Raw genomic sequence first — 26,592 nt, 5'->3', positions numbered from 1 at the left:
CAACCCAGGCATGTGCTCTGACTGGGAATCAAACTGGTGACCCTGTGGTTCCCACGCTCAATCCACTGAGCTACACCAGCCAAGGCTCTTCTTTTAGTTTAAAGTGTATAGGTTTCTGGGCAATTTTATAGAGTCTAGGTCGTAAGAAAAGAGTGAACTGGACTTCCGCCAAGATGGAGGTATAGGTGGAAACACTGTGCCTTCTCCCACAACCAAGTTTGAATACAACAAAGGTTTAATAAACAAAGATACAGCCAAAGAACAGAAAATTGAACTATACCGAAAGTGTGACAACAATGAACTGTTCTACCGGGACCGTAAGAGGGGCGGAGCCAGCAGTGGAGCAGGGTTATGCAGGAAAGATCCTGCGACCCAGGCGCACAGGCAGCCGGGGTAGCAGCACGCAGGCAGCTGGAGTATCAGCGGGGACCCAGCGAGGGTGCAGGGCAGACTGACCGGGGTTACACATTCACACGCGGATAAACCAGCAGAGTGAGCAGTGAGACGGACCGTGCAGGCCCCAGCGGGCGAACGCAGTGGCAGAGGGCTGACTGAGGTCGCACATTCACGAGCAGTGGGACAGAACACGAGGGCCCCAGCGATGGTGACAGCTGCGGCGGGAGGCGGCAGACAGGACCGCCATTGCTCCTCTCTGACCCTGCCCCCACATACAGCGTCACAACCCAGCAACTGAGTTGCCCTGCTCTGGTGAACATCTAGGGCTCCGCTCCTATACATAACAGGTGTAAACAGACCAAACATTATAACTCAAGAACAGCCTAAAGTCCCAGAGCCTATACTTCTAAGTGATGAAGAAATAGCCAACCTTTCAGATGCACAGTTCAAAACACTGGTGATCAGGATGCTCACAGAACTGGTTGATTTTAGCCACAAATTAGAGGAACATATGAAGGCTAAACTAATTGAAATGAAGGGAAATGCACAGGAAACCAATAGTGAAGGAAAGGAAACTGGGACTCAAATCAAGGGAGTAGACCAGAAGGAAAAAAGAAATAACCAAACAGAAAAGAATGAAGAAACAAGAATTCAAAAAAATGAGGAGAGGCTTAGGAACCTCCAGGACATCTTTAAACGTTCCAACATCCGAATTATAGGGGTACCAGAAGGGGAAGAGGAACAGCCACAAGTGGAAAACTTATTTGAACAAATAATAAAGGAGAACTTCCCCAGTCTGGCAAAGGAAATAGACTTCCAGGATATCCAGGAAGCTGAGAGAGTCCCAAAGAAGTTGGACCCAAGAAGGAACACACCAAGGCACATCATAATTACATTAGCCAAGATTAAAATGAAGGAGAGAATCCCAGAAGCAGCAAGAGATAAGGGGACAGTCACCTACAAAGGAGGTCCCATTAGACTGTCAGCGGATTTCTCAAAAGAGACCTTACAGGCAAGAAGGGGCTGGAAAGAAGTATTCCAAGTCATGAAATCCAAAGACCTACATCCAAGATTGCTCTATCCAGCAAAGCTTTCATTTAGAATGGAAGGGCAGATAAAGTGCTTCTCAGATAAGGTCAAATTCAAGGAGTTCATCATCACCAAGCCCTTATTATATGAAATGTTAAAGGGACTTATCTAAGAAAAAGAAGATGAAAAATATGAACAGTGAAAGGACAGCAAACTCACAGTTATTAACAACCACACCTAAAACAAAAGCAAACCAAGAGGACAGCTAGATCAGGAGTGGAACCATAGAAATGAAGATCACATGGAGGGTTAGCAACAGGGGAGTGGAAGGAGGAGTAGGGGGGAGAAGGTACAGAAAATAGCATAGATGGTAGGTAGAAAATAGAGAGGGGGGAGGGCAAGAATAGTGGGGGAAATATAGAATCTAAAGAACTTGAGACACATAGTCATAAACTAAAGGGGGGATGGTGGGGGAGGAGGTGTGCAGGGTGAAGGGGAATGAAGGGGGGGATAGAACAACTGTAATGGTATAATCAATAAAATATATATATTTTAAAAAAGAGTGAACTGAAGGACATGGCCTATAGATAATCTTGTTTCATTTTAGAGAGAGGGGAAAGGAGGGAGAGAGAGAGAAAGAAACATCAATGTGTGGTTGTCACTCAGAGAGCCTCCACTGGGGACCTGGCCTGCACCCCAGGCAGTGTGCCCCGACTGGGAATCAAACCAGTGGCCCTTTGCTTCACAGTCCAGTGCTCAGTCCACTGAGCCACACCAGCTAGGGCATACCTTGCCAGCCCTCTGATGATATAAAGCTGGTTTTTGCCCCAGTACAATGTCCTTTTGTGGGGGCAAGAGGGAATGGATGTCAGTGATGTAAAAGTAGGGTATAACCCAGGCTGGTGTAGCTCAGTGGATTGAGTGCAGGCTGCAAACCAAAGGGTTGCAGGTGCGATTCTGTCAGAACACATGGCTGGGCTGTGGGCCAGGTCTCCAGTGGGGCGCATGCGAGAGACAACCACACATAAATGTTTCTCTCCCTCTCTCCCTCCCCTTCTCTCTAAAAATAAATAAATCTTTAAAACTAAAACTTTACTTCCCTTCTTAAATGGGGAATTTGTTCCCAATTTATATTAACTTATGACTTGAGACTAATGTGTTTTCTTTCCATATAGTGATATTGAACATGTTTTCATTATGTTTATTCACATGTTACTTTTGTGAATTGCCTGTTCATATCCTTGACCTGTTATGTTTGTTGTGCTTGTGATTATCTTTCTAGAAAAGGGGCACTAAACCCTTGCCAAATATGTTTCAGATATATTTTCATTTTGTCAGTTGTCATCTTTTGCCCTTGATTGTACTTTTTTATTTTAACTGCACAGAAACTTTTAACGTAATGAATCTATAAATTTTTCCTGAAAAGTATTATCTCATTATGGTTAGAGAGAATTTTTGCTGAGTGCTGCTGAATATCATAGTTCGTGTGTAGACTGATGCATTTAATAGGCATTTTTCCTTTCAAGTCAGTGATGGACTGTCGCAGCATTTAAAGACTCATTGTAAACCAACACAGGGCTGCGAAGCTACAACACCGTAGTAATAGATGGCTGCTACTTACTGCACACGGGCTGTGTGCCAGGCACGATCCTAGGTCTCTTATGTACTCTGTTCTCAATACTCAGCTTCAAGCTAAATATTATTGTCCACAGTTCCTTGATGAATAAAGTAGGACTAGAAGAAATGAAATCATTTGCTCAGGGTCAAAGCTAGTTAGTGACTGGATTGTAATTTTAATTTATCTGCCTGACTCCAAAGTACATACTTTTTGTACAAAGCTGAGCTTCTTGAGGCTTCAAATAAATTAAATTGGTCCTATAAGTTAATTAACTAATTAATAGAGAGAGGGGAGAAAGGAGGGGGAAAGAGAGGGAGAGAAACATCAATGTGTGGTTGTTTTGTGAGCCCCCATGCCTGGCCTATAACGCAGGCACGTGCCCTGACTGGGCATCAAACTGGTGACCCTTTGGTTCATAGACCTGCACTCAATTAACTGAGCTACACCAGCCAGGGCTAAGTAAATATTTTTTACCAGAACTTGAAAAGAGGGTCTGTAGCCTAGTTATAGTGCTGTTGATTCCTGAGAGCACAGTAGATAAGATAATGAGAAATATGTAAACTGGTTGAAAGAAAAACCTCTGCTGCCTAGGGCAGTGGTTTTCAAAGTGTGATTCCCAGACCAGCAGCATCAGCATCACTTGGGCATGTGTTTGAAATGCAAAGCCTCAGGGCCCACTTGGACCTTCAGAACCAGAAACTCTGGGTTAGGGCCCAGCCATCTGTTGTGTAATACCTCCATCTGATGATAATTTCTGCTCTTGTGAGCTTCAGCCTACATTGCAGCCCTTAAGTGCAAAAGTGTCATCAAGTAGTGACAGAGCTGGACTCAGACAGGAGCTAGTTTTGAGTCCAGTTTAGTAAGCACTGAAGGCAAGTCTACCTCCCTGAGCTGTAGTTTTCCATCCCCAAAATGGCATTAATAGCATCTATCTCCATATTAAGGTATTTTTTAGAATTAAGGTAATGTGTAAAATGCATACTAGCATCTTGCTAGACTCCCAGGTATTTGAGAAATTGTCTCCAGCAATTTTTCTTGTTGAGCAAAAAGCCCCCATCCCCCTTCGCTTCTCAGTTTCTTCTTTCTTGAATGCATTTTGCTATCTCGTGTCTCTAGGCCTAGAAATTAGCAATTTCTCTTGGACACTCCCACCTTCTATCCTTTATCTCACTAACTTCTTACATTCTTTAGATCCTTGCTTATAGTTTACTTCCCTTGGTGGGGACCTTGTCTAAGCCCCCAACCCCCATTCTCTGCTCACATTGCAGCCTATACTTTTTGTCACTGTACATATTACAAACTTTGGAATCACCTGAGGGCAGGTACAATGTCTTATGTACCACCATATTCTGGGGGCCAGTAGAGTTCTTCACACATAGTAGGAGCTAGTAAATATTGAATGAAAGAATGAACGAATGGTGGCTGTCGTTACTGTTATTCTCCATCATCATCATCATCTTCATCATCCAAGAACCAGCTTTCCTCGCTAGTTTGTCGTTTTTGTGCTGAGTGCCTGTGATGGTCATAAACAGACAGGGTTAGGGCCAGGGCCTGTTTTCTCCTTCTCTGAAGCTTTGACCTAGGCCGACATGGAAGTTCGCCGAGTGGCTTCCTAACCACTGCTCTCTTTGTCCCGCAGGTGCCTTGGTGGAACTGTATTCTTTGATGGATCAAGTTCATCATATGCATAACCATTCACATCCTTCGGACCTCACCATTCGGTGAGCGGGTGATTAGAAAGGAGGGGGAGAGGGTGGAATTTAGCTAAAGGAGGACTGCGGTGGGGAGTTGGGTTATAATTGTTGTTTAACTCCAGAGCTGGAACAAGAAACAATACAGTGTAATGGAATAAGAACTGGACTGAAATTCAGGAAACCTAGTTCTAATACTAGCTTTGCAGTTTTTAATTAGCTGTATAATTTTTTTTATATTTTTTAAAATTTATTTTTAGAGACGGGGAAGGGAGGGAGAAAGAGGGAGGACAGAAACATTGATGTGAGAGAGAAACATCGATTGGTAGCTTCTCGCACGCCCCCAAGCAGGTACCTGGCCTGCAACCCAGGCATTTGCCCTGACTGGGAATTGAACCCCGATCCTTTAGTTCGCAGGCCCGCACTCAATCCACTGAGCTACACTTGCCAGGGCTATTTTTCAACTCTTTTCGACATTCTTTACTTCAGCCTGTACACTCATTGTTTCCTCTGTGGTTGTCAAACAGTGTTGTATAATGGTTATTAGATAAATTCTGGAGTCAGGTATGAATTCACATCCTGGCTCTTCTACTTCACTATATGACCTCTGTGACCTTGAGCAAGTTGTTTCACCTGAGGATCAGTTTCCTTTTTGTACAAGTTGTTAATGAGAGTGCTTTTCTCAGGATTGCCATTAGCATTGAATGAGATGAGGTGCTTCAAGAATTCAGCAAGTGCTTACATGTAGGGCCAGGTAAACAAACGCCAGGTACTGTTAGAATTATTTGCAATCCTGGCTATTTCTTTTAATCACTTGTGGGATGTCTAAAAATATAAATGTCCAGGCTCTGACTACGAGGATTCTGAATCATTAAGCCTGGCGGCGAGACGGGGCCAGGAATCGCTATCTTTAAAAAGCCTCCCAGGTGGTCGTTAGGGCCAGCTCAAGTTGAGACTGGACTCCCATCACCTCTGCGAGTTGTGTCCAGAGCCCAGCCCAGCACACGACCAAAGAGGCTCTCAAGAAACCCTTAAGTCTGTGCTATTAATTGTTCAGTCTCCAAACTTGCAGTGTGATACTCACATGACGATTTACCTTCTCTGGGAATTTTATTCTAATTTTAACCGCCGTGTCCTGAGCAACCTTGAGCTGTGCCAGACAGTGGGGCCCTGTTGGAAGTGCAGGTCCGATGCAGGCAGTGAGATGTAGATCCTGTTCTGAATGTTCCCAGGGGAGGAGTGCTCCCCACTTAATCAGCGTGCATCGTACATGGGGTTTCCTTGGAACATTGTGGATGTGCCGCTGATCACCATATTGTCTATCTGCGAATTGGGTAGCTTTGGAATGTGGAAGGAAATAGCAGTTCTAATGTAAGTTTCATATAAAACTTATATGATGGTTGTGAGAATTGAAATATAAAATTAATACTTGATTTCTTAAAGTAATGATATTCTTAAAATGGTGGTATACACATGGTCATGCCAGCCAAAACCTTCATCTTTTCTGGTTTTACTTCCCTCTCTCCTGGTAGAAACTATGCCCGGTTCCGACCGAAACCTCTGGAGAGGTACAGTCTGACCGAGTGGGTCGACAGGAATAAGGGAAGCCACCAGCGGTTCCAGAGTCTTTGAGATGACGTCCTGTGCAGCTTGCTCACCATGTCCCACCCACCGTGGACGTCCCTGTGTGGCCTCCTGTCCAGAGCAGCTGCTTGTCTCTTGCTCTTTTGTGCTTCGGAGAGTTTGACTTTTACTTTTCACAATATTCTTATTTAAAGAACTTGTCACCTTTTGGAAATGCCCATTGATGACTTGAATTTTTTGTATAAAGTTCGTGTGTGTGTGTGTGTGTGTGTGTGTGTGTGTGTGGTATAAGCAGTGTTTAGTTGATACAGTTTTTTAATTTTTTCTTTAAATTGAAGGTGGCCGCCTCCTGAAAGCCAACATTAAGCCAAAATGCCATTGGCCTAAGCAAACCCCCGCCTTCATGCAGGAGTAAAGTTTACTGGTGCCCAAAATTCATCTTTTTCGTGTCTGAGGAAGAAGCCCTTTGTCAGGCTGCAGACCCGAGTGACAGGCTTTGTGCAGCCCCCTTCATGGCTGTCTTAGCCATTTGCTGTTTCTTTGCAGACAGCTCAAGGCATCTTCCAGGCGATCGTGCAGCCCGGCATTCGTGCTGCTGCTCTCTTTCTGTGAAGGTTGTACCTAGTCGTTGAAGTGCAGCCGGTGATACGGGGCCAGCTGCCTCTGTCTGGTTTGGTGGCTTCACCAGCCCATCTTTGTATGCGAGTGACCCATCGGGAACATCCTTCCCTGCTTCAGAAACGGACTTGGGAAAAGCTTGCTCGTTCAGCCACCAATAAATGTAGATGGTTGCCCCTAAGTATTTACTGTTTTTGTCCAGTTAAGGATTCTCTACTCTTTGGACATTTGGTTTAATTCTGAGAACAAAATGCTAAAAAGTTCTGTTCAAAGGCAAGGGTCAAATCTGTTTTTGTTGTCAGTCATGAGTCACTTCTCCAGGTTTCCCGAAATTAGCTTGAGAGAGTGAGATGAGCAAACATCTACCTTTGGGAGCACAGCATGGCTGTTACAATTATATAGTTACATTCCATTATAATTATAGCTGGAATAGCTTGCTGGTTCCCCATAGGTAGCCCATTAAAGGGACAGTGCTTTGCTTTGGCAAAAATCTAAGACTCGTGTTTCTGCTTTCTCGGTGCAAAAGGGTTAAGTCTGAATGTGTAATGGGAGCATCGCCTTTGCCAATCAAATGAGTGACGGGTTAACTATAAAATGTGACAATCACATTTCCTCTCTGCTCACATAATTCTGTTTTTCCAAAGCTTTAGCAGCTTAATTAAATCTGTTGGACTGGAGGAGGAGAAACTGTTCTCGAGCAGCTCACATGATATTCTTTAAGGAGGAAAAAAGCTAAAGAAAACTCATTATCAGGCATGCTCGCCTTAAAGGCCGTAGTGGGTGAAATCTGGAGTTTAATGTTTTTAAAGATGCATCTCTCATGTGTGGTGTTGGCCTCCAAGCCTAGTATTTCATGTGGGATTCTTGCTGTATTTCATGTTATGTACATTTAACTGCCTGACCAGCTTCCTTCATCCATGAAGACATTCTCACCACAGGGGGCTGATAAAGCAGAGTGAAAACGTGCTGTTTATGTGGTTTACTTGTAGTTTTGCCTCTAATGCGGACCCTGCGCTCCTGAGTTGTTGTCAGGATCAATTACGAAACAAGTTTGGTGCCTCCTCTTTATCATGTTTTTTCTCTTGTAGCAGTTATGTTTAATGTTATTAAAAAGAAATCAAAGTTCTCGTTAGTGGCATATGCTGTGGGACCGTCTGCTGCAGGCTTGGAAGGGAGGGTCCTTCCTCCTCTGCGTGGGCAGGTTAGTGGGATACGGGAGGGGGCGGCAATTAGCGGAAGGTGGTACGGGGGGGCAGGGGTGCATGCTCCCTGTTCTTTGGAGGGTAAATTAGGGTTGAGAACAGTGTTCCAGAAGTGAGGAGAGGTTGGAAGTGATTGGGATTTGCAGCTGCATATAGGGCATGTCAGGAGCCTGACGTGGGGAGAGCCTGAAATACCACTGCGCCACCGTTCCTGCGGGGGGGGGGGGGGGGGGGGGGGGGGGGGGGAGANGGGGGGGAGGACTCAGCCTGATCAGATAGGCGTTGCCTTGCCTTCTTCCCATGTTTTCGTGGCCGGCCTCCGTGTCTCCTCTCCAGAGTTAGCCCTGATTAAGGAAGACCCTCTCCTGGGACAGTCTCCCTTTGAAAGGGTTGTGAAGTCAGAATTGATAGTACAAAATTGACGGTTCTTTAGAAATTGACTGCTCCTAGAATCTGGGCTGAAGGTTGGATAAGTACAGGGAGATGTGGAGGCACGGTGTTCCTTAGATCCTTTTGTGAACCTGAGCTTCTTAGACTTACCCCCCAGGGGCGAGGATGAAAGGGACGACAGTAATAGCTCAGCACCTATGTCAGCCAGTGCTTTTCAAATCTCAGCTCTTGCTGAGAAAATAAGTGGCGACATGTTTGGACAGGCTTTCTGTGCTGCTGCTCTATAAATTTTATCTAGTATATATTTTACAGTCCAAGCAAAAGGTTCAGTTTAAATTTGCTAAATACTGTTTGATATTCTTGTCCGGACCTGAGGGCTGTCTGGCCCGTACACCTCTACTTTGTCCCAGGCAGGTAGATGAACCTGTGTCCAGTAATTGCTTATTTCCTTTTTAGCAGCATGTGACTGCAGGCCTCAGAGACCGGGCTGGATTCTCTGAAATGGTGTGTCCCTCCCTTGCCCTTCCTTTGTTCCATGTTCTGGGAAGGGGAAGGAGAAACGGACCCTAAAAGGAATGGGCTCATTCTGGAACCATTCTTTAAAGCATGCTCCTGTTTTGAGCTTTTATAGGAAGGAAAAAAAAACCAGGGACCTAAAACTAGAAAAAACAGCTCTCTGCTCTTCTTAGTGGTGTTCTGCTTTTCTAAGAGAAAACCGTTATTCCAGGCGGATTCTAAAGCAGGCCTGCTTCGTATGCCAGCGCACCTGTGGGGGGGGCGGTGGGGCGGACTTCCACTTGTCACAGGAAGTGTCAGCTGGTCACTTCTGGTCACTCAGTGAACAAGCCCCTGCCTCGGCAGTCCTCCCCACCTGACCTCCCCCGTGACAGCTGGAACATTCCATAGACAGAAAGAAAACCTGACCCTCCCTAGCACCCATTAAGAAGGGGGTGGAGTGTAATCATTTTGGATAATCTTCAAAACAGTCCATGTGTTAGTCCTGAAATGTATCATGAAGGAACTGTTTGCATGCAAGCTCTTCAGTTTAGTTTCAAGTTAACATTTAAGGTTCTAGAAATAATGTTGGGGCTTGGTGGGGTTGGGGCTGGGGGGGTGGCATCCCATTTATATACAATTTGTTCCTGGTGGCCACTTCTTGAAAGCAAAATCCAAAAGTGGAATAGGTTTAAAGGAGGTGAGAAGTAAAGGGGAAGTCTGAATTTACGTATTTCTGTAAGGAGCTGAATTAGAGATCTTAGGAGTGGATTCTAGAGGTCACCCATCCTGAAAAGCTAGTGCTTGAGGGAGCTGGACTGATGAGGAAAGGACCCAAGTACCCAGTCCAGGTGTGGTGGGGGGCACCTGGGAGTCCTCTGTCCTTACTGCTTTGTTTTGGCAGATGAAACTGCCCTTCTCCCCAGTAACTGGCCTGCGGTGTTAGGTACATCCCAAGGCGAGCAACACGCTGAGCGGCACGCATCCCTGCCTGTCAGTCCTGCATTCTCCCCACAGGCTTACTGTGGTCTGCAAGTCAGAGCTCAGTCTCAAAAGAATTGGCCTGGGCCCCACCCACACTGTGAGGAGTCTGTGGAGCTAAGTGAGCAGTGCAGAAAGGACCACTTCCCAAGTCATAGCTGTGGGGTTCTGTGCCAGTATGTTGATTCAGGAAAAGCTCAATTGTTAAAAGAACTCAGGGATGTCGGGAGCGAATTAAAAGGCAGTGGAGTTTGAGCCAGGAGTGTGTTCGCTCCTCTCCCCTCATCCCCTCTGCTGATGCACTGCAGACAGATTAGGGGGAGACAGGAAACTGCCGTGAGCAGTGCTTCCTGAATCCCACCCACGGCTATCTCCCCCTGATGCTGACTTGGGGGCTTCTCCAGCATTCGGCGCAATGCAGACTGGGGACCTGGGAAGTAGCACTCTGGGATTTGGCTTAGAGCTCTGTGTGCTAATGGATTTCCCACTCAGCCTCTGAGACCTGCTCCCTTCTGCTCTCAGAACAGCTTTCTCTGAGCTCAGACATTTGCTGCCTGAGCTCCTGCTGGTTCTGACCAAAATGTTCGAGGTGCCCGGAACATGGTTTGCTCCTTGGCTAAAGGCACCATCGCTCTACCTTGCAGTGTGCCGTTGGGATCCGAGTGATGTTCCTTTCCTGGCCCAGAACAGCGCGCTGCGCACACTGCACTGCTCTCAGCAGGCAGGTTTGGCAGTGCCCTTCACTTCCCTCCTCACCCCTGGGAGAGAAGAACAGCATTCCTTCGGCCATGGAGAGCACCCAACCCCAGCAGAGGGGAAAGCCCTTTGTTTTAAAAACAGCACCAGCCTGCATACCTATGTGGTGAGGCAGCCTAAGCTTGGTTTGGGGGGCGGGGATGGAGCAGCTATTTTCTCCTCCTACACGTGCACCCCCATCTGTTCAAGCTTTGCCTTCCAACTCCAGCTTGGCTGGCAGGCATGTCCCTAGGAAGCTGCAGGCCAAAATGGAGAGAGAACTGACTGGCTGCCAACCGCCAGAAAAAGAGGGCAACGTTTGGGCATTTACCAGATGACAAGGATGTGCCTTTTCATTTGTCTTTTTATTTTACATTTAAAAAGTGGTTATTGCTCTAACTGGATCAGAGGTAAGGACCTCTCCCCTAAGGAGCCTTGGCCTTGCAGCCCCATTCAGCAGGGATGGAAGTCACAAGACAATGAGTGAAGCCTCATGCCCTCCCATGAGGAAGCCCTTAGTATTGCCAACATCTGCCTTTTTCCCTATCCCTCCTCCCTCCCTGTGCTTCACATTTGGGCAAAGCAGATTGGTGGCTGGCCCGGCCAGGAGAGCTTTTGTAGACCGGAAGGAAGGGGTGGTCACTGGGTGATGGCTTGCAGCTCTCTGGCTTGGGGCTATTGCTCATGTTCGGTTCAACAGGTATTCACAGAGCACCTACTGTGTGCTACACTTGCGGTAGGCGCAGTCCTCCCACACTCCTGCCTGTAGCCACTGCTGGAAGACGCAGAGGCCCGTCTCTCCCCGTGCAGGCGCTCAGCAGCCGTAACTTGTCTAGGGAAGAGTCTGTCTTCCCTTATCAAGCACCATTTTTTTTAACCGGAAAGGGGCAGTGGAGAGAGACACCTGTCACCTCACACCACACAGGCTCTAGGGAAGGACATGAGGACCCTGGCTAGCTTTCACAGAATGCTGGACGAGATGGTACGATACGGAGACCCCAGAGGCCAAGCCTGCCTTCCAGCAGCTTCCACTACAGCATGCATGATTCAGCCGCCTTCAGGGTGTCCCGTGGGAATGTTCCTTTTCAGTTGTCCGAGCTAGCATTGAAACAACTCTGAGAGATTTTCTCCAAGAAGAAATGGGGCCCATACCTTCCAGATGTCTTTCCCACTTTTCCTTCTTAAAGCCCCAGACTCACGGTTCTACAGTCAAAGGAAGAGCCAGAGAACACAGGATGCAGGCAGCCAGCGCAGGTGCCCCTCCTCCCTCTGGAGCGGAGCCCTTCAATTGTGTTTTCCAAGACACAAATCAGGTAGCGTCACACACTCAAAAAGTGCCTCACACCACATACAAGTCCTTGATGCCTGGATCCAGAGAAGGCTTGATGGCAGCCGTGACCCTGCGCCGGCGGGCAGCCCCGTGGTTTCCCGGGGGGTTCTCGGTCTGAACGACAGCTTCGGTCAGTCTAGGTTCCCATCATCTCCCAGAAGTCTGTGCATCTTCTCAGGGAGAAATCCAGTCCAGGAGACGAGAAGAGGCAGAAAGAAGGCCGTGTCTCATGCAGCTTTGCCTTTTGCAGAATGGGGCCAGGCCTTTGAGTAGTGTGGCTTGTTTATTTTTTGCAGAATTTGGGTTTATAGTTCAGCCTCCTTCACCAGACTTGGACATGGCGGGAAAGACAAAGGCACAGCTAGCCACACCTCCCCCCACTTCGGTCCTCCCTCTCCCTGTGCCTGTGGACCTGGGGACCAGCAGAGAAGAAAAATGAAATCCTCCTCCCTGCAGACAGGGGGTCACGCTTCGATGATGTTCACCGAGAGCCTGTTTGGAGACTGGGAGGGAAAAATGAGGGAAGTGCCCAGGGCTAATTTGAACAGACTTCTTGTGAGGCTGGAAGCAGAGAGCCTGAGAAGGGGGCAGCAGGGCCACAGCCTAAAAGCCGGACTCTTGTCCCGCGTGGAAGGAAGGGAGCAGCCCTGCCTAGATGTCTCGTCCCGGCCTTTCCAAACCCAGCCTTCGGCCACACTCAGCAAATGGCCAAGCCCAGGTCCTGGACCCACCGTCCCTGGTACCAAGTCCATCCCCGCAGAGCCATCCTGCTGGCTGGTTCTCACATCCTGCAGATCTGCCTCTCAGTACAGCCTCAGCCACAGACGTTGTTGAGGTGCTTCTGGAGATGGGGGTTAATAAGAGGCTTCAGGAAAATGTGCCAGAAAGAGAGAAGCCAAGAGACAGGACGGAACGCCAGAGGGTGTAAGGGTGCAGGGAGGAGGAAATGTAGAGAGGGCCAGGTGTTTGTTGGATAATCATCGTCGGAACCGTGAGATCCTCTCACATCCTCTACTGTCTGTCTTCGGCGCTGCTCAGAGCCAGCACTGGAAAGGTTTCATATCTGTTTTACAGAAGAGGAAATGAAGGTGCAAAGTAATGAAACACCTGTCCAGGGTCACACAGCACAGCTGGAGCACAGCTGGAGCAGAGATGAGCTTGGAAGCCCTTCTCTTGCCCCACACCAATCAGGAGTTCTGTCCTCCCCATTCGCTTCCCGGGCCCCTACTCTAACACCGACTGGCCCCTGGCTCCCTGCAGAAGGACAGGATCCAAAATCAATTTGCAGTATCCTCTGGGTCACACAGGCAGCAGCCAGGCTTGGCTCTGCCTGGCTGCAGGCATGCCAGGCCCAGAGCTGACCCCTTCTGCCGTCCAGGGACTCCCAGTGCAGGAGACCTGGGGCCACCCACTCAGTTCCCAGTCCAGCCCTTACCTTGCTGCGGAGAAGACCCCCTCCCTGGTGCTCAGGTGTGCTGGTTTCTGATGCACTCTTGGCTTTCTCCTTGTTGTTATTGGGTTCGTTGTCCTTGATAATGTCATACTGGCGGCAGAAGAGAACAATGACGCCTAGGGGGACAAGGGAGAGCAGTCAGTCCTTGCCACCTGCTTCGCTCCCATGAGCACTTCTGAGCTCCTGTTAGGTGCCAAGCTCCAGATGGTCTCTCACCTGCACAACTGCCACAGTCTGCCTCTGGCTTCCGGCTCCTGCGTCCGACCTGTGACCTTGCCAACCTTCCCCTTCGCTGCCACTGGGTTGGCCTTCTACAACATGCATGTGATCATGTCTCCTCCCTTCCCCTCTTTAACTCTCTGAATCCTCTTTTCTTTTAGGGGAGAACAGAAGCGTGTGCCAAGCCCTGTGTTGGGCACTGACCTATTCTAGCCGACTCGCCCCTCACCATGCCCAGCTTAGGAGAGGGGATGCTGCCATGCAAGGGTGCTCGGGTGGAGCTGGGGTGTGTGCCCCAGCACCTGCACCCTGCCGAATGCTTACAAAGCCCCACCCCCCCTGCTTCCCTCCCTGTCACCCTAACAGAATCACGTGACAACTGAGTTAATTCACTACGTTTACATTGTTGTGATGAGGTAATGCTCTCTGTGCCAAGTCTAATAATGCACCATAAGCAAACCTCCTCTTCTGTATAAACCTTTGTTTTTGCCTGCTTTTTTTCAAGTGCCTGTTTTTCTGTGTGCCTGTGGAACATTGTTTTCCACATTCTTCTGCCTGAGAGAGCCGGCCCTCCCACCCGCCAGGCTAACACAGCTTCGGCATGGCGGCCAGGTCGGACTCCAGTCCACTGCACGGCCTCACCATCCTTGACTCCCCCACTTTCCACCCTTTTCCTTGGCTCCCAGCTGCACTGAGCCAGAGTAAACAATTTGTTTCTTGAACACACAGTGCCCAGAACACCCTTCCTTCCTATTTTTGGCTGCCTGGTAAACTCCTATTCACCCTGCAATGCTCAAATCCATGTTACTGCTCTTCGTGCCTTTCCTGTTTTGATTCCCTCTCCTCTGCTCCCATACCTGGTACTATTCAGCACTCGTCCCATTGAATTACAGGTAAGTATGGGCCTGCCTGCTCCCAGACTGAGCTGCTTGGGAACACAAGGCCGTCTCTCCTTCGTCGCAGCTGCAGCACCACCTGGGGTGCACCACCTGGACTGCGGCGCTGTACATAATGGCTGTGCAGACAACGCTGGCTGAGTACAAAAATGAAACTTGATATTTATCCTCAGGGAGCTCACAGATACATGGGAAAAGAGATATAAGTCCAACTGATTTATCTAAGATGGGCTGAAGAGAGCGGCAAACAACCCTGGCCAGGTGGCTCACCTGGTTGGAGCATTGTCCCATACACCAAAAGGTTGTGGGTTCGATCCCCGGTTGGGGTGCACACGGGAGGCACCTGACCCACGCTTCTCTCTCACATCGATGTTTCTCTCTCTCCCTCTTTCTCTAAAATCAGTGAACATATCCTTGAGTGGGGATCGGAAATGGGAGGAGGGGCAAACAGTGTGCTGCAGAGGCACTGAGGCAGGAGTGACATTCTGGTGCACAGACTGGGGAGGTTTTACGGAGGCGGTTTCCGAGCCAGTGCAGAAGGATGAGAAGGTAAGCGTGTGTCCCAAGCCTGAGCTGCTCAGGCCTGCAGTGCCTGGAGGCCCAGGAACCCACAGCACGGCGGCCAGAGGGCAGAGGGGCTGTAGATGTGTCACCACAAGGCAGTTCCCTCTCTGCTGTTTTTTTGGTGAGGGCTGAGTTAGAGAAGGGCTCAGATCTGATCCCCGGAGCTGTCCCAGGAAGGACTTGGAATCTTCTGACCTCTTAGCTCTCTCCAAGCCCCTTACTCTTTGTTTCTTTGAGAGAAGGGGTCTGGTGAGGATCCTCCCCAGCCCAGAGGTTGGGTGGAGAAGGGCTCAGAGGTCAGACTCACCGGCCCACATGAACAGGACCACGACGATGATCAGCACCTCGCCCGTCTGCAGCTGCTGACTCCTCCCCATCTCCTTCATGGTCACCTCATCTGTGGGAAGAGAGATAACAGGGCTGGGCTCCTTTCCTCCGCCAGCCATTCCTCTGCGGCCAAGCCCAAGACATCGAGTGCTTGTTTCTATAGGTGCCCACACATCTATCAAAAGGAAGTTGTAGCCCTGGCTGGTGTGGCTCAGTGGACTGAGCGCTGACCTGCAAACCAAAAGGTCACTGGTTCAATTCCCGGTCAGGGCACATGCCTGGGTTGCCGTCCAGGTCCCCAGTTGGGGATGTGCAAGAGGCAACCAATCGATGTATGTTTCACATATCATTTCTCTCCCTCTTTCTCTCTCCCTTCCTCTCTAAAAGTAAATAAATCTTTTTAAAAAAGGTTCTGGAATGTGTTGATGGTGACTTGGGGTCACAGCAATAAGACAGTCCAGAACTAAGTGTTTATGTACGCAGTCTCCTACTGCTGTGCCCCTGACCAGCCCTTCCCCACCCTCCACCCCCGAGCAGCAAAGGGCCTGCCTTTGTTCTTGGAGGTCGTCTTCTCTGCCTCACGAGGGGTCTTGAAGAGCACTGGCTCGCTCGCCGGACTCTGGCCCTGAATGGAGATGGCTTGCACGTGCACGATGTACTCCGTGTCCTCTTCCAGGTCCCAGAGGGCGCATGAGCGGGTGGTGGTGTTCACCTCCTGGATGAAGCGCAGCATCCGCACATCCTTCTTCTGCCAAGGCAAGAGCCGGACCCCCGTCTCAGGGCTCAGTCGCCGCCCTACTCTGCGCCTCTCCGGGGGCGATAACGGGCTCACCTGGCTACCACACTAAGCCCTTTGCACATAAGACCTGACTTCTGCATCCCCTCATCTCTGCAGGTATCACCATCGCCACTTTACAGATGGGGAGACAGGTCAGAGAGGGCAGGGCGGCGGCCCACAGCCACACATTTCGTGAGGACCGGAGCCAGGTCCAAACCTTAGATCTGTTTAAGATCCAAACCACACTCTTAGTTCTCAGGCTCCAAACAAAGGCTCCAGAGCCCCCTTCACTGACTGAGCCCCTCGAGGGCCCCCCTTTCAAGCCTTATGTACAACTCTCTGCCTGTCCGCCTTGCTCCTCAGTCCTCTTCCTTTCTCCTGCCCCACCGACCACTGCTGTCTTGATGTGCTCTTCCCTCCTGGAGGGTTACCTGCTGAGAGATGGCAAATCCAATGACAACTTCATCCTCCAGGACATCCCAGCTCACCACCGCGGAGTTGGCCTTGAGGTGCCGGACAGTGACATTCACTGGGGCGGAGGGGCTGTCTGGGGGCAGGAAGGCACCTGAGCCTGAGCGCCCCCTGCTGTGAGGCCCAGGCCCTGTGCCTCAGGAGTGGAAACCTGGGGCAGGCCATGCAGTGGGGGGAGGAAGAAACCAAGGCCTTCATGGCCGTGGCACTTGGGCCTCAGTCCCCTGATGGGCGGCAGGGCCAGGCCAGAGAGGCCCCAGGCTCCTTGCGTTCAGATGGCTACAAGTGGCCCTACTAGGGGTCCAAGCTGAAATTGAGGGGTCTGGGCCACAGCTAGCTCTAATGGAGGGGCGTTAAGAGGTGGGGGTGCTGGCTGGGGTGACACAGCTAGCCAGGGTTGCAGGAGATGAAGGTTAGTCTGATGGAAAGCAAACAAAGGAATCCCAGTCCAGTGCTCTTTCCACAGTTCTGCACTGTCAAGTGAGTGACCTTGAGGAAAGGGGTAAGATGTGCAGGTCGAGAAACAGCAGGCTGGGGTGAGCCCTGGGATTGGGGTGAGGATCGAGAGAGGGTCCTCCAGACTGCAGCGATCCAGGCAGAGTGAAGCGGGAGGGCCTCTGTGAACTCCAGGGGCAGGTGGGGGTGGCAGGGGGACTGGGTCACTCAGAGCAGGAATCAAGAGTACAGGGTAGGTGGGGTCTTCTGGATGTGGGAAGAGGGTGGGAGGGGGTCGGCTGAGAAGGGAGCAGGAGGAAGAGGTGGGGCAGCGGGGGCTAGAGAAGGAAGAACCTTCTAGGAGAAGGTCAGTGGAGTCACACAGACTCTGTATCTCACAATGGGCAGGAGCTGACGCAGGGCGGGGAGGGGGGGCGCACACCTGGGCCTGAGCCGCACCCTCACCCCACAGATGAGTGGATCTGAGATCCAAGAGGAGACAAAGCCAGACGTGGACTGGGAGCCAGAGGGACACAGACAGGTGGCGGCACACAGACCAGACAATGGTCAAGTGGGGTATCAGAGACAGACACACAGATGGAAGCAGTGAGAGACGCAGTGCTGGGCCATGGAGGGATGGACAGGGAGACATGAAGTAGGAAACGGCAGCCAGAAGGGGCAGAAAGAGGGCCTCAGGGAGGCTGGGCGAAGGTGAGGCCAGGCCTCACAGGACAGGCCAGACACTGACTGCACCAGGCTAAGGGGGCCACCCTCGCCCACCAGTTGCCATCCGTGCCAGTCCTCACACAAGTCCTCACACACATGCTCATGCACACTGGGACCCCACTGGGACCCTGTTCCTCTCTGACCTGCGGAGTTGGCCTGCAGCCTTTGGGGACAGGGAGGGAGGCCCACGGTGGGGGGACTGGTGTCCTCAGATGCTCCCGGGGCCAGAGAAGGGAGCAGGGCAACTGAGGCAAAGGCCTAGGCTCAGGGCAATGGAATGAGGGGACTGAGGATCACGAGATTCACATCCCAGGGCTAGGGGTGACTGGAAAGGATGGGGAGGGGCTGGAGGATGGGACTGGGGGTTAAGATAGCAAGGAAGAGGCTGAGGGTGGTGTTAGGGAGCAGTGAGGGGGTAGAGACGGGTTCCCAGGGAGTCGGGGGAAGGAACTAGGAGCTCCCTCCCGGCGCGCGCCCCCTTACCCGCCTGCACGAGCGCGAGGCAGACGCAGCCCAGCCACAGGCGGAGTGCGGCGCGGGGCGGCCCGGGGTGCATGGCGGCAGCTCCGGCCGGCCAGCCTGGGGCGGCGCAGGGGGACGCGGCTTCGGTGCCAGGCGGCCGCTGGCGCTCGCACTCCGGCCCGCGGCCCGGCCGCCCCGCGCCGCCCCGCGCCGCTTGCATGTCGGCTCCGCGGACAGCGACTCCCGCGAGGTGGCAGTGGCGGCGGCGGCGGCAGCCGCGTCCACGTCGGGCGCCTGGGACGGGGGGCGGGGCGCCCCCGGCTGCGGGGAGAGGCGCGGGGCGGAGTGAGGGCCGAGGGCCGAGGGCGCCCCCACCCACCCCGCTCTCCACTCAGCCGGCCACTGGGTCCGCGGAGCTCGACAACTGGTCGCTCCCACCCTCTCGCTGGTGCAGGAGCGCAAACGGGGTTCTCCACGCCCCACCGTGCTCAGCCTCAACCTCGCTCAGCCCCAATCTCGCTGTCCCTCTCCCCGCACAGAGCCCGGACCCGGACCCCATCTCTGCTCTTTACCAAGGGAGAAGGAGAACAAGCGCTACGGAGATGCTTCTCTCTGCCTCTTCCATCCTTCGGCTTTGGGGGTCGCCACCCCTCACTCTACCCTAGACCCGAGGCCTTGCAGATTAAGGCAGGAGTGAGCTGGGGGGCATAATCACAGTAAGGATGGGGTGACTGTGGAGTGCAGGGTAGGTGCTGGGTGCACACAGTAGGGTCTCTGGCTCACTGGAGGGCCTAGCTCACCTCTGGCTCTGTGACCTCTGGCCAGTCCTTCCCCTTTTGGGGCCTCCCTTTCTATCTCCATAAGGAGAGTGACAATGAGCATCTTACTCGGTGGCACATCCTGTGCAAAGGGCTTTACTCGCATTATATCACCTACTTCTCACCAATAAGGCCCGGCTCTGCTGTTTGAATTATGCACAGGAGGACACTGCAGCTTGCAGAGCTTCCTTGACTTGCCCAAGGACCCACCGCGGAGCCAGAATTGGAACACAGGCTGATCTGATTCCCGAACCTGTGCTCCACACGACCGCCACCCACCTAAAGTGAGCTCGGTCACACTGGGATCCCTGAGATCCTAGAATACTGTGCCACCTCCTTCCCAACCAGAGAGCAATCTGGAACAATCTTTTCCCAAGAGCAGGGTGAGGGAGCATCGGCTCCAGTGCCCCCACCCCTCCCATACCCACAGGGCTGATTGCTGTGAGCAGTGAATGAGCTAATGACTCTAAAGAGCAGGGACTCTGGAGCCGGGGCAAGCAGCCACCATTAATAACAGGGCTTGGATGACCCCTCCCTCATTACCTTGGGACATCCATATGCCTACCACTGTCCCTACCTCAGTCCCACACCCCATTCTACCCAGTCCACTTCTTTTCAGATCTCGGAGTGCAAGAAAAATGTCTTCACCCCGCACCCGCTGTGTCCTCCTCCACAGGAGGATCTCTGAACAGCCAGGGAAACTCCCTCCCCCACCCTGCCACACGCTCCTCCCCAAGTCCCTGAGAAACAGGTTGAGGAGCGAGGCACAGACCAGGCCCCAGGGCCCGCAGCATGGAGGGGCCGCCCATCTCTCCAAATGAGCCCCTCTCCCCACCATCTGAAATTCTACCATTAGAAAGGCATTCCTTTGGATCTTAAAGGCCTCCTGGCCTTCCAGAGGCCCCTGGGAGGACTAATCCTTTGTGAGGGGGACCCCTTGCACAGTTACCCCACAGAACCAGCCTCAAGATCTCCCCACTCCCCCTTTTAGATTACGAAACTGGGGTCCAGAGATGGAAAGAGCTTGGTGCAAATTCACACCATGAGTCAAGAGCAACAATAGAGCCCTCCTCTCATAATGCTTAAGGAGTTTCTACTTGGTCACCTTGGGAGGGGTAAGAAGGGAGGGGGCGCAGGGGGTCTTGCTGAGCAGCGAAATTTCATTGGCCAGCCCCTCAGTACCCCCGGACCTGCTCTGCTTGGCAGGTTGACACTCCCCCAGCCCCGTCTGCTTCCTCAGCCACATACCTTGTTCTGGAGTGGGTCTCAGTTGTGGCCCTGGTCCAGAGGGCAGGCCCCTAGTCCTCCTGTTTGGGATAGGAGCCTGGGAACCAGAGCGCCTCTCTCTGTCCTTTATCTTTTCTTCCTCTTTTTTTTCTTTTTCTTTTTTTTCTTCTCTCTCTCCTTTCTCTTTTTCTCTCTCGGCAGCTGCTTTCTGCCCCACCCTACCCGGCCCCGCCCCGCCAGCTGCAGCTTGGCCCCTAGGGACCCCCTCACCCACCAGGCAGGAAAGGACAACCCGGGGGCCTGCAGGAGCAACTGGCGTTTTCTTAGGTCTCCTTTCAGGAGCCAACAGGAAAGAGAGGGGTCATCTGGAGGGCACAGAGCCCACTCCTGTTCCTGCTGGGGAGGAAAGGAGGGAGGGACAGGGTCCTAGTGGGGTCTGGAGTCCGGTCCAGCGCTGGGGAAAAAGGAGCCTCAGCACCACCTGCTGGTCGCTCTCGGTATAACCCCTGGTAGATGTAGGGCATTGGGAGGGGGGAGATGGCTGTGTCTGAGAGTTTGAGAGGGATGGGGAAGGATTGCTGAAGTTGGGACGGGAAAGTTGGGGAGGATGTGGCAGCACAACCTTCCCAAACCCCATGACACATGGGGTGCTTGGGCATGACCTTGACGCTGGGAAAAGTCCTGGCGCTCGGAGTGTGGCAACCCCCAGAAGCTGGGTTGGGAGCGAGAAGAACTGGGAAGATCTAGAGGCATCCTGGCTGGTCTCTGGAAGGAGTCTCCAAGGCCGTTCACTCCGTGCACATCTCTTAACGCAGAGCTGAGCACGAAAGGTGCTCCTAAGTGTTTGTTGAATGCATGGAACAATTCTGTTCTCTCAGCACACATTTATTTAACACCTATTCTGAAAATACAGCAGTGGAAGGATGAATCAGTGCACCAGCGAGGATCTGAGCAGGGGTTAGCGGGTGAGCCTCTGCCCTCCCGAGCCGCACCGATGTGAGTCCATTGGGAGGGTTCCCCAGACCTCTCCTAGGGGGCTGGCCGGCCACTTACACATTGGCACCTGGGGAGGTCGGGAGCATTTGGATGCCCCGGAGCATCTAGAGCTTCCCAGAGTCCTAGCACCTAACCTAGGCTGCAGGTGCCACAGCCAGATCCCAGGTAACCATGGGAAGGCTCCTTGTTGCTGCATAGAATGGCCATGGTGTAGAAGGCCCTAGATGTACAACTCCCAAAAACAAATCAAGAATCAGAAGAAGAGCAGGACATTGCTTTGGGGATATAATGATCAAGCTCCCACTAGCAACTTGCCCGTTTGTCCATGTAATGTTGAGTCTTAGGCTGTGTGTTATTAGCTCCCATTCCAGATAAGGCAGCCAAGGCTCCCAGATGTGTGGGGACTTGCTCTGAGTCACACAGCCAGTGAATTACAGAGCCAAGACTCAAATTCGGTTATGTGGCCCCAAGTTTAGGGTTTGATCCAGTCTGCCTACCTCCTTCCTTCGCCTCTGAGGGTGTCTCAAGGCAGAGGCCCTGGGCCAGGAAGGACATACATTCTAGAAGACACACATTCTCCGTCCCTGGAGGGCTTGAGGGGGCTTGCAACTCAAAGAGACAGTTGCTAAGCTTAGGGTCCAGACCACAACCTGGGAAGGGCCCTGCCACTCTCCCAACCTCATCCATGTGCCAACATGTTACATACACAAGAGAAACTTCTTTTGAACCCTCTCAACCCCAAGAAGTCGGGATTGTTAAATCCATTTTACAGATGAGGAAAACAAGGTTCAAAGAGAGGAAGTCACATGGCTGGGAGACACCGGTTTGACCTGTCTAATCCCCAACACCCCCACCACCAGCCCAGCCCCATGTTTCCCGAGTACCTTCTGTGCCAGACCAGCCTGGTGCTGAGTGCTAAGGCAGACTGGTGATGAGCCAGATTGGTCCTCGCCCTTGAGGGGCTCGCATGGTAGAGAAGGAGAAACGCATTCTTAAAATACAGACAGCAGACTACCCTCTGGACCAGGAGGCACCAATAATCTACAGGGGCCAAAAGTAAGCGTTAACCTGAAAAGGAAAAGCATGGAAGGCTGCTGGGAGGAGGTGATGCTTGAGCTAAATTACTACTGACAGTCAGGTGAGGATTAGTCAAATGAGGGGAAAAGGACAGAAAGGGAAAAGGATATTTGGTCTTGAGGCCTGGGAGAGCTGTATTTCTGTGGAAGGGAAATAGAGCCGGGTGGGTGGGGTGGGTGGGAGGGGTTCTGACAGGCTCTGGGCCATGACGATGACAGTGGGAGAATAGGGCTGATTTGAAAGACTGTTCCAAGCTTGCAGAAGAAGTCAGGGCTCGGGAAGGCTTTTCTCATTTAACAAATACTTATGGAGCACCTACGAAGTGCCAGGCGCTGTGCTAGGTCCTGGGGCCACAGCTGTGAAAGGTCCAGGGCCGCCCACCCCTATGGACTTCTAGTGGGAGAGACAGGCAATAAACAAGTGAGCTACCAACTAAATACAGTATCTTCAGGGACTCACAGGGGCTATGAAAAAAAATGGGGTAATGTGGTGGAGAATGGGTGGGGTAATGTGAGGTAGTGTGGCCTGAGGAGGTGACAGATGAGCTAAGACTGAGGAAGGAAAAGCAGGCAGGAATAACACACATCACAGGAAAGATGCTCCAGCCACAGGAACCACAAGTGCAAAGGCCCTGGGGCAGGGGCCAGCTTGGTATGTTAAGAAAACTTGAAGCCGTGAGGCTGGGGCTGCATGAGCAAGAAGGAAAAGATAAGGGCACAGGGCCTGGGGCCGGGAGGGCTGTGAAAAAGTTTAGGTTAATTCCGCTTGCAATGGGAGCCTTAAAGAGAGACGTGGTGTGATCCAATGTACACAAAATAAAAGGTTCACAGTACCTGCTGTAGTGCATAGACGGGACTGCAGAAAACTGGGCCAGGTGACCCGTGAGGAGGCGAGGGGGCTGCTACAGTCGCCTGGCTAGAAAAGATGGGTCTTGGCCTGGGTGGTGGCAAAGGACAGGGAGAGAAGTTGATAGAGGCTTCAGGACACTTTCTGTAGGAGGAGCTGAGGGATGAGAGGTGGGGAGTGAGGCGAGAGGAGGTGGAAAGCGAACGGGGCAGGGGTCATCTCTCCAAGGTCTGGCTTCTAAACCAGAAACACCTGGCTGGGTGTCTCTGGCCAGTTACACTACGTCTCTGAGCCTCAGGGGCCGCCTGTTGAAAATGAAGACAATAGTAACACCCATACCACGGAGGGGTGGGAGTGGTGATGGGGGCTGGAAAAGAGGAGGAAGAGAGGAAGAGAGGGGGTGGAGAGAGGAGGAGGAGGAGGAGGAGGAGGAGGAGGAGGGGGAGGAGGGGGTCTTTCTGACTGGGAGGAGGGGACCTCCTCAGAGTCTGGCAGGAGCTGACTCCCATCTGACAGTGCTGAGAAAGGCTGACAATCTCTCCCAACGTCTCTCAGCCTGTCAGTGGCAGCTTCATGTCTCAAACTGCAAGCCCTGGGCCCAGGTTTGCTTTTGGAGACAGATTCTCAGCTACAAACCAGTCTTCAAGATGTGGAGGGGCGAGCGGCAGGAAGGGAAGGCATCTGAAGTAACATCTCTTTCTCACCAGGCAGGGGTGGGAGGCCAAAAACCTGGGAATCGGTCAGCCATTAGGCTCAAAGCTCAGCTCAGCCCCCTCAGTGGCTGGGTGGCCTCAGGTACCACTGTCTGAAAGCAGGGTCCGAGCCTTCAGGGCTCCGGGCGGCGCACCTCCCACGTCCCAGGTACAGGAGGATCTCCCCTGATCTGAAGGAACAGAGCTCTGCAGAGCCAGGACATGGCCAGCAGAGGGCGTCCACCTTGGTCATTGTGAAGCCACTGTAGCCCAGAACAGGGAAGGCTCCAGGGCCAGAGCACCTCACTGGGAGAGGTCGCCCCGCCTCCTGCTTTGCTCCCTTGGCCCGTCTGCAGGTGCGCAGACCACAGACTCGGCAGCCAGGCAGAGCCTGAATCTTGCTGCTGCTGCTGCTGCCCTGAGCACAAGTCACTGAACCTCTGAGCCGCAGTTCCCTCACCTGTAAAATGGGCTCATGCCCAATAGTTCTGGGAGGAAACAGTGAAGATCGACCACATATGGGGCCGAATACACAGAAACTGCTATTGTTTTTTAACCCTCACCTGAGGATATATGTACTGACTTTAGAGAGAGAGGAAGGGAGAGAGAGAAACATCGATTGGCTGCCTCCTGCGTGCACGAGATCGGACCGGGATCGGACCCACAGCCTAGCTATATGCTCCCGCCAGGGACAATACCTCCACCGTCTGGTATAAGGGACGACACTTCAACCAAATGAACCACCTGGCCAGGGCTGGAGCTGCTATTTTTAATAGCAGGGGTGGCAGTTGTAATATATCTTAAAGTGCCTGACACGGAGGGTGTCCAATCAGTGCTAGCTATAACGACGGCAATGAAGATGATAATGGTGCAGAACTTGGTCATTGCTTATTTTGAATTTTCTAACCCAGAAGCATCCAGGGCCTATTCACCTGGGATGCCTCCAAGGACAGGAAGTTCACTACCTCTCAGCAGCATGTTTTCACTCTCAGATCATCCTTTTGCTGAAAGCTGCCTCCCGGAAGACATACTCCTAGCTCAGGGTGACCCCTGGCCTAGCTTCGGCCTTCAGTTCTCTTGTTTCCCCAGGGTCTGCCTGAGAGGCCCACGAGGTCAGAGAGCCAGGCCCCCGACAGCTGGGTTCCTGCTTTTGCAAGAAGGGCAGGGAGCTCGCAAGCGAATCCAGGAGACTTTACCAGCAGGAAATTCCCAGTGGACCTTGTTCCTGCTCTTCAAAGTTCCTCTCCTGCTAACTGGGAAAAAATAATTGGAAGGAAAGCCCCTGCTGTCCTCTGGAGCTCCCTGCACTCCTCAGTCTCAGGAATGGTAGGAGGCCTGAGAGCGAATCTGAGGACCCCGTCACACACCAGGGATCCCATACCTTCCAGTCCGGAGGCCTCAGCTTCGGCCCCGCCCCATGCCAGGCCTCCCCATCTGCATCTGTGGGTCTGGCATTGAAGGATCTGGTGGACAGGGCGGGAGCCAAACAGTCCTGGGCTCAAATCTCGGCTTGGTCACTTGTGCTCACAAGGGGCATGGGTGCACACACACACACTGGGCATGTGCATGCGCAAAGGTGTGCGTGAGCATGTGTGTGCATGTGTGCACGCACCCAAGGCTGCCCATCCAGGGATTCCCTGGGCACATGCGTGCTTGCAGGTCTCTGTGCAGTATTTCTGCACTGATTCCGGAGGCCCCTCTGTTCACTGTTACTATGGAAACAAAGAGGCAATCCCCAGCCTCAGAGAGAACCTGAGGTTCCAGAAATGAGAAGCTGACCCAGTCTTCCCAGCAAGGGAGACAGATCCGAAGCACAAGGCCCCTGGGACGTAGCAACCTCAGCCTCCAGGAGTTGGGTTCTGGGACTCTGGGTCCCTCTGAACTCTCGGGGAAGCCTTCCCGTCTTCAAGGCAACCTGGTCCCCTGGAGAGGGCTTGAGAAACAGAGCTGGGTTGCATCTTGGATCCGGCTCTAACCCCATGCAGTCCCAGGCAGGGCACTTGCTCTCTCTTTGCCTCAGTTTCCCCTTCTGTAAAATAAGGACAATAGCAGGTGCCAGCAGAAGCCTTGAGTTGTGATATTACCTTTGCTCTGCCTGGGGGCACCTGCCCTCAAGGCTGTATGAGCACCCCCTGGGCCCTAGAGGGTCACAGAGCAGCCTCCTTTGTGTGTATTGCCCTCCACCGAGTCTTCCAGAGCTCCTCACAGCAGTTCTGGGAAGGAGGCATTTCACAGAAGAACTGAAGCTCCAGGAGGACACGGATGGCAAGTGGTGGGTGGGTCAGGCCTGCTGCCCCCAGGCCCCCGGCCCAGCCCTGCACCACATGAGCACAGAGGGGCCTGGAGATTCCAACCACTTTTCTAGTTTGGGAGGAGAGTCACTCTGAGGCCATGGGCAAACCCCCAGGGCAGAGCTGGGCTGCCAGAGGCTTCCAGATTTTGACTCGAGTCTCAGATGTCCCTTATGCAGGCTGTGACACATCAGACAGAACTGTGTATGAGGTTACCAGTGAACGCACAGCCTCCTGCCCTTTGC

At 52.3% G+C, this 26,592-nt stretch overlaps 2 protein-coding genes across 7 annotated transcripts in view; one reads left to right on the top strand and one right to left on the bottom strand.

The window, feature by feature from the left end:
* S100PBP (S100P binding protein) overlaps window positions 1-7,916 on the top strand; it is a 28,912-nt gene extending 20,996 nt beyond the window's left edge. For 5 of the 6 annotated variants that reach the window (XM_037061538.1, XM_037061537.1, XM_037061536.1 and 2 more), the window contains 2 exons: window positions 4,683-4,764; window positions 6,267-7,916. In XM_037061538.1, the coding sequence (XP_036917433.1) occupies window positions 4,683-4,764; window positions 6,267-6,366 (182 nt within the window). In that variant the 3' untranslated portion in view covers window positions 6,367-7,916. The remainder of the gene's footprint in view (window positions 1-4,682; window positions 4,765-6,266) is intronic. The other variant, XM_037061541.1, reaches the window with a different exon arrangement.
* A 3,169-nt stretch (window positions 7,917-11,085) lies between these two features.
* Window positions 11,086-18,672, bottom strand: FNDC5 (fibronectin type III domain containing 5). The gene is made up of 6 exons (XM_037061530.1): window positions 18,422-18,672; window positions 16,738-16,853; window positions 16,078-16,276; window positions 15,509-15,598; window positions 13,505-13,638; window positions 11,086-13,132 (listed from the first exon to the last, which is right to left on the bottom strand). The coding sequence occupies exons 1-6, from the start codon at window positions 18,618-18,620 to the stop codon at window positions 13,127-13,129; spliced, it is 744 nt and encodes a 247-aa protein (XP_036917425.1). The 5' UTR covers window positions 18,621-18,672; the 3' UTR covers window positions 11,086-13,126.
* Between the last annotated feature and the right edge of the window lie 7,920 nt (window positions 18,673-26,592).

The sequence above is a fragment of the Sturnira hondurensis genome, unplaced genomic scaffold (assembly GCF_014824575.4).
Source record: "Sturnira hondurensis isolate 20B ecotype Veracruz unplaced genomic scaffold, ASM1482457v3 Scaffold0013381, whole genome shotgun sequence".
In the NCBI taxonomy this organism is placed as follows: Eukaryota; Metazoa; Chordata; class Mammalia; order Chiroptera; family Phyllostomidae; genus Sturnira; species Sturnira hondurensis.
Note: the sequence above shows the minus strand (reverse complement) of the source record. Positions and strands in the feature narration are given on the sequence as shown.

What these genes read in the sequence shown, in the direction of transcription:
- FNDC5 (XM_037061530.1), bottom strand. Translation starts at nt 18,620, where the DNA reads ATGCAAGCGGCGCGGGGCGGCGCGGGGCGGCCGGGCCGCGGGCCGGAG. An exon ending in GATTTGCCATCTCTCAGCAG is followed by an intron (nt 16,277 to 16,737) that starts GTAACCCTCCAG and finishes TTGCCTTGGCAG; the next exon opens with AAGAAGGATGTGCGGATGCT. An exon ending in GACGACCTCCAAGAACAAAG is followed by an intron (nt 15,599 to 16,077) that starts GCAGGCCCTTTG and finishes CTCTTCCCACAG; the next exon opens with ATGAGGTGACCATGAAGGAG.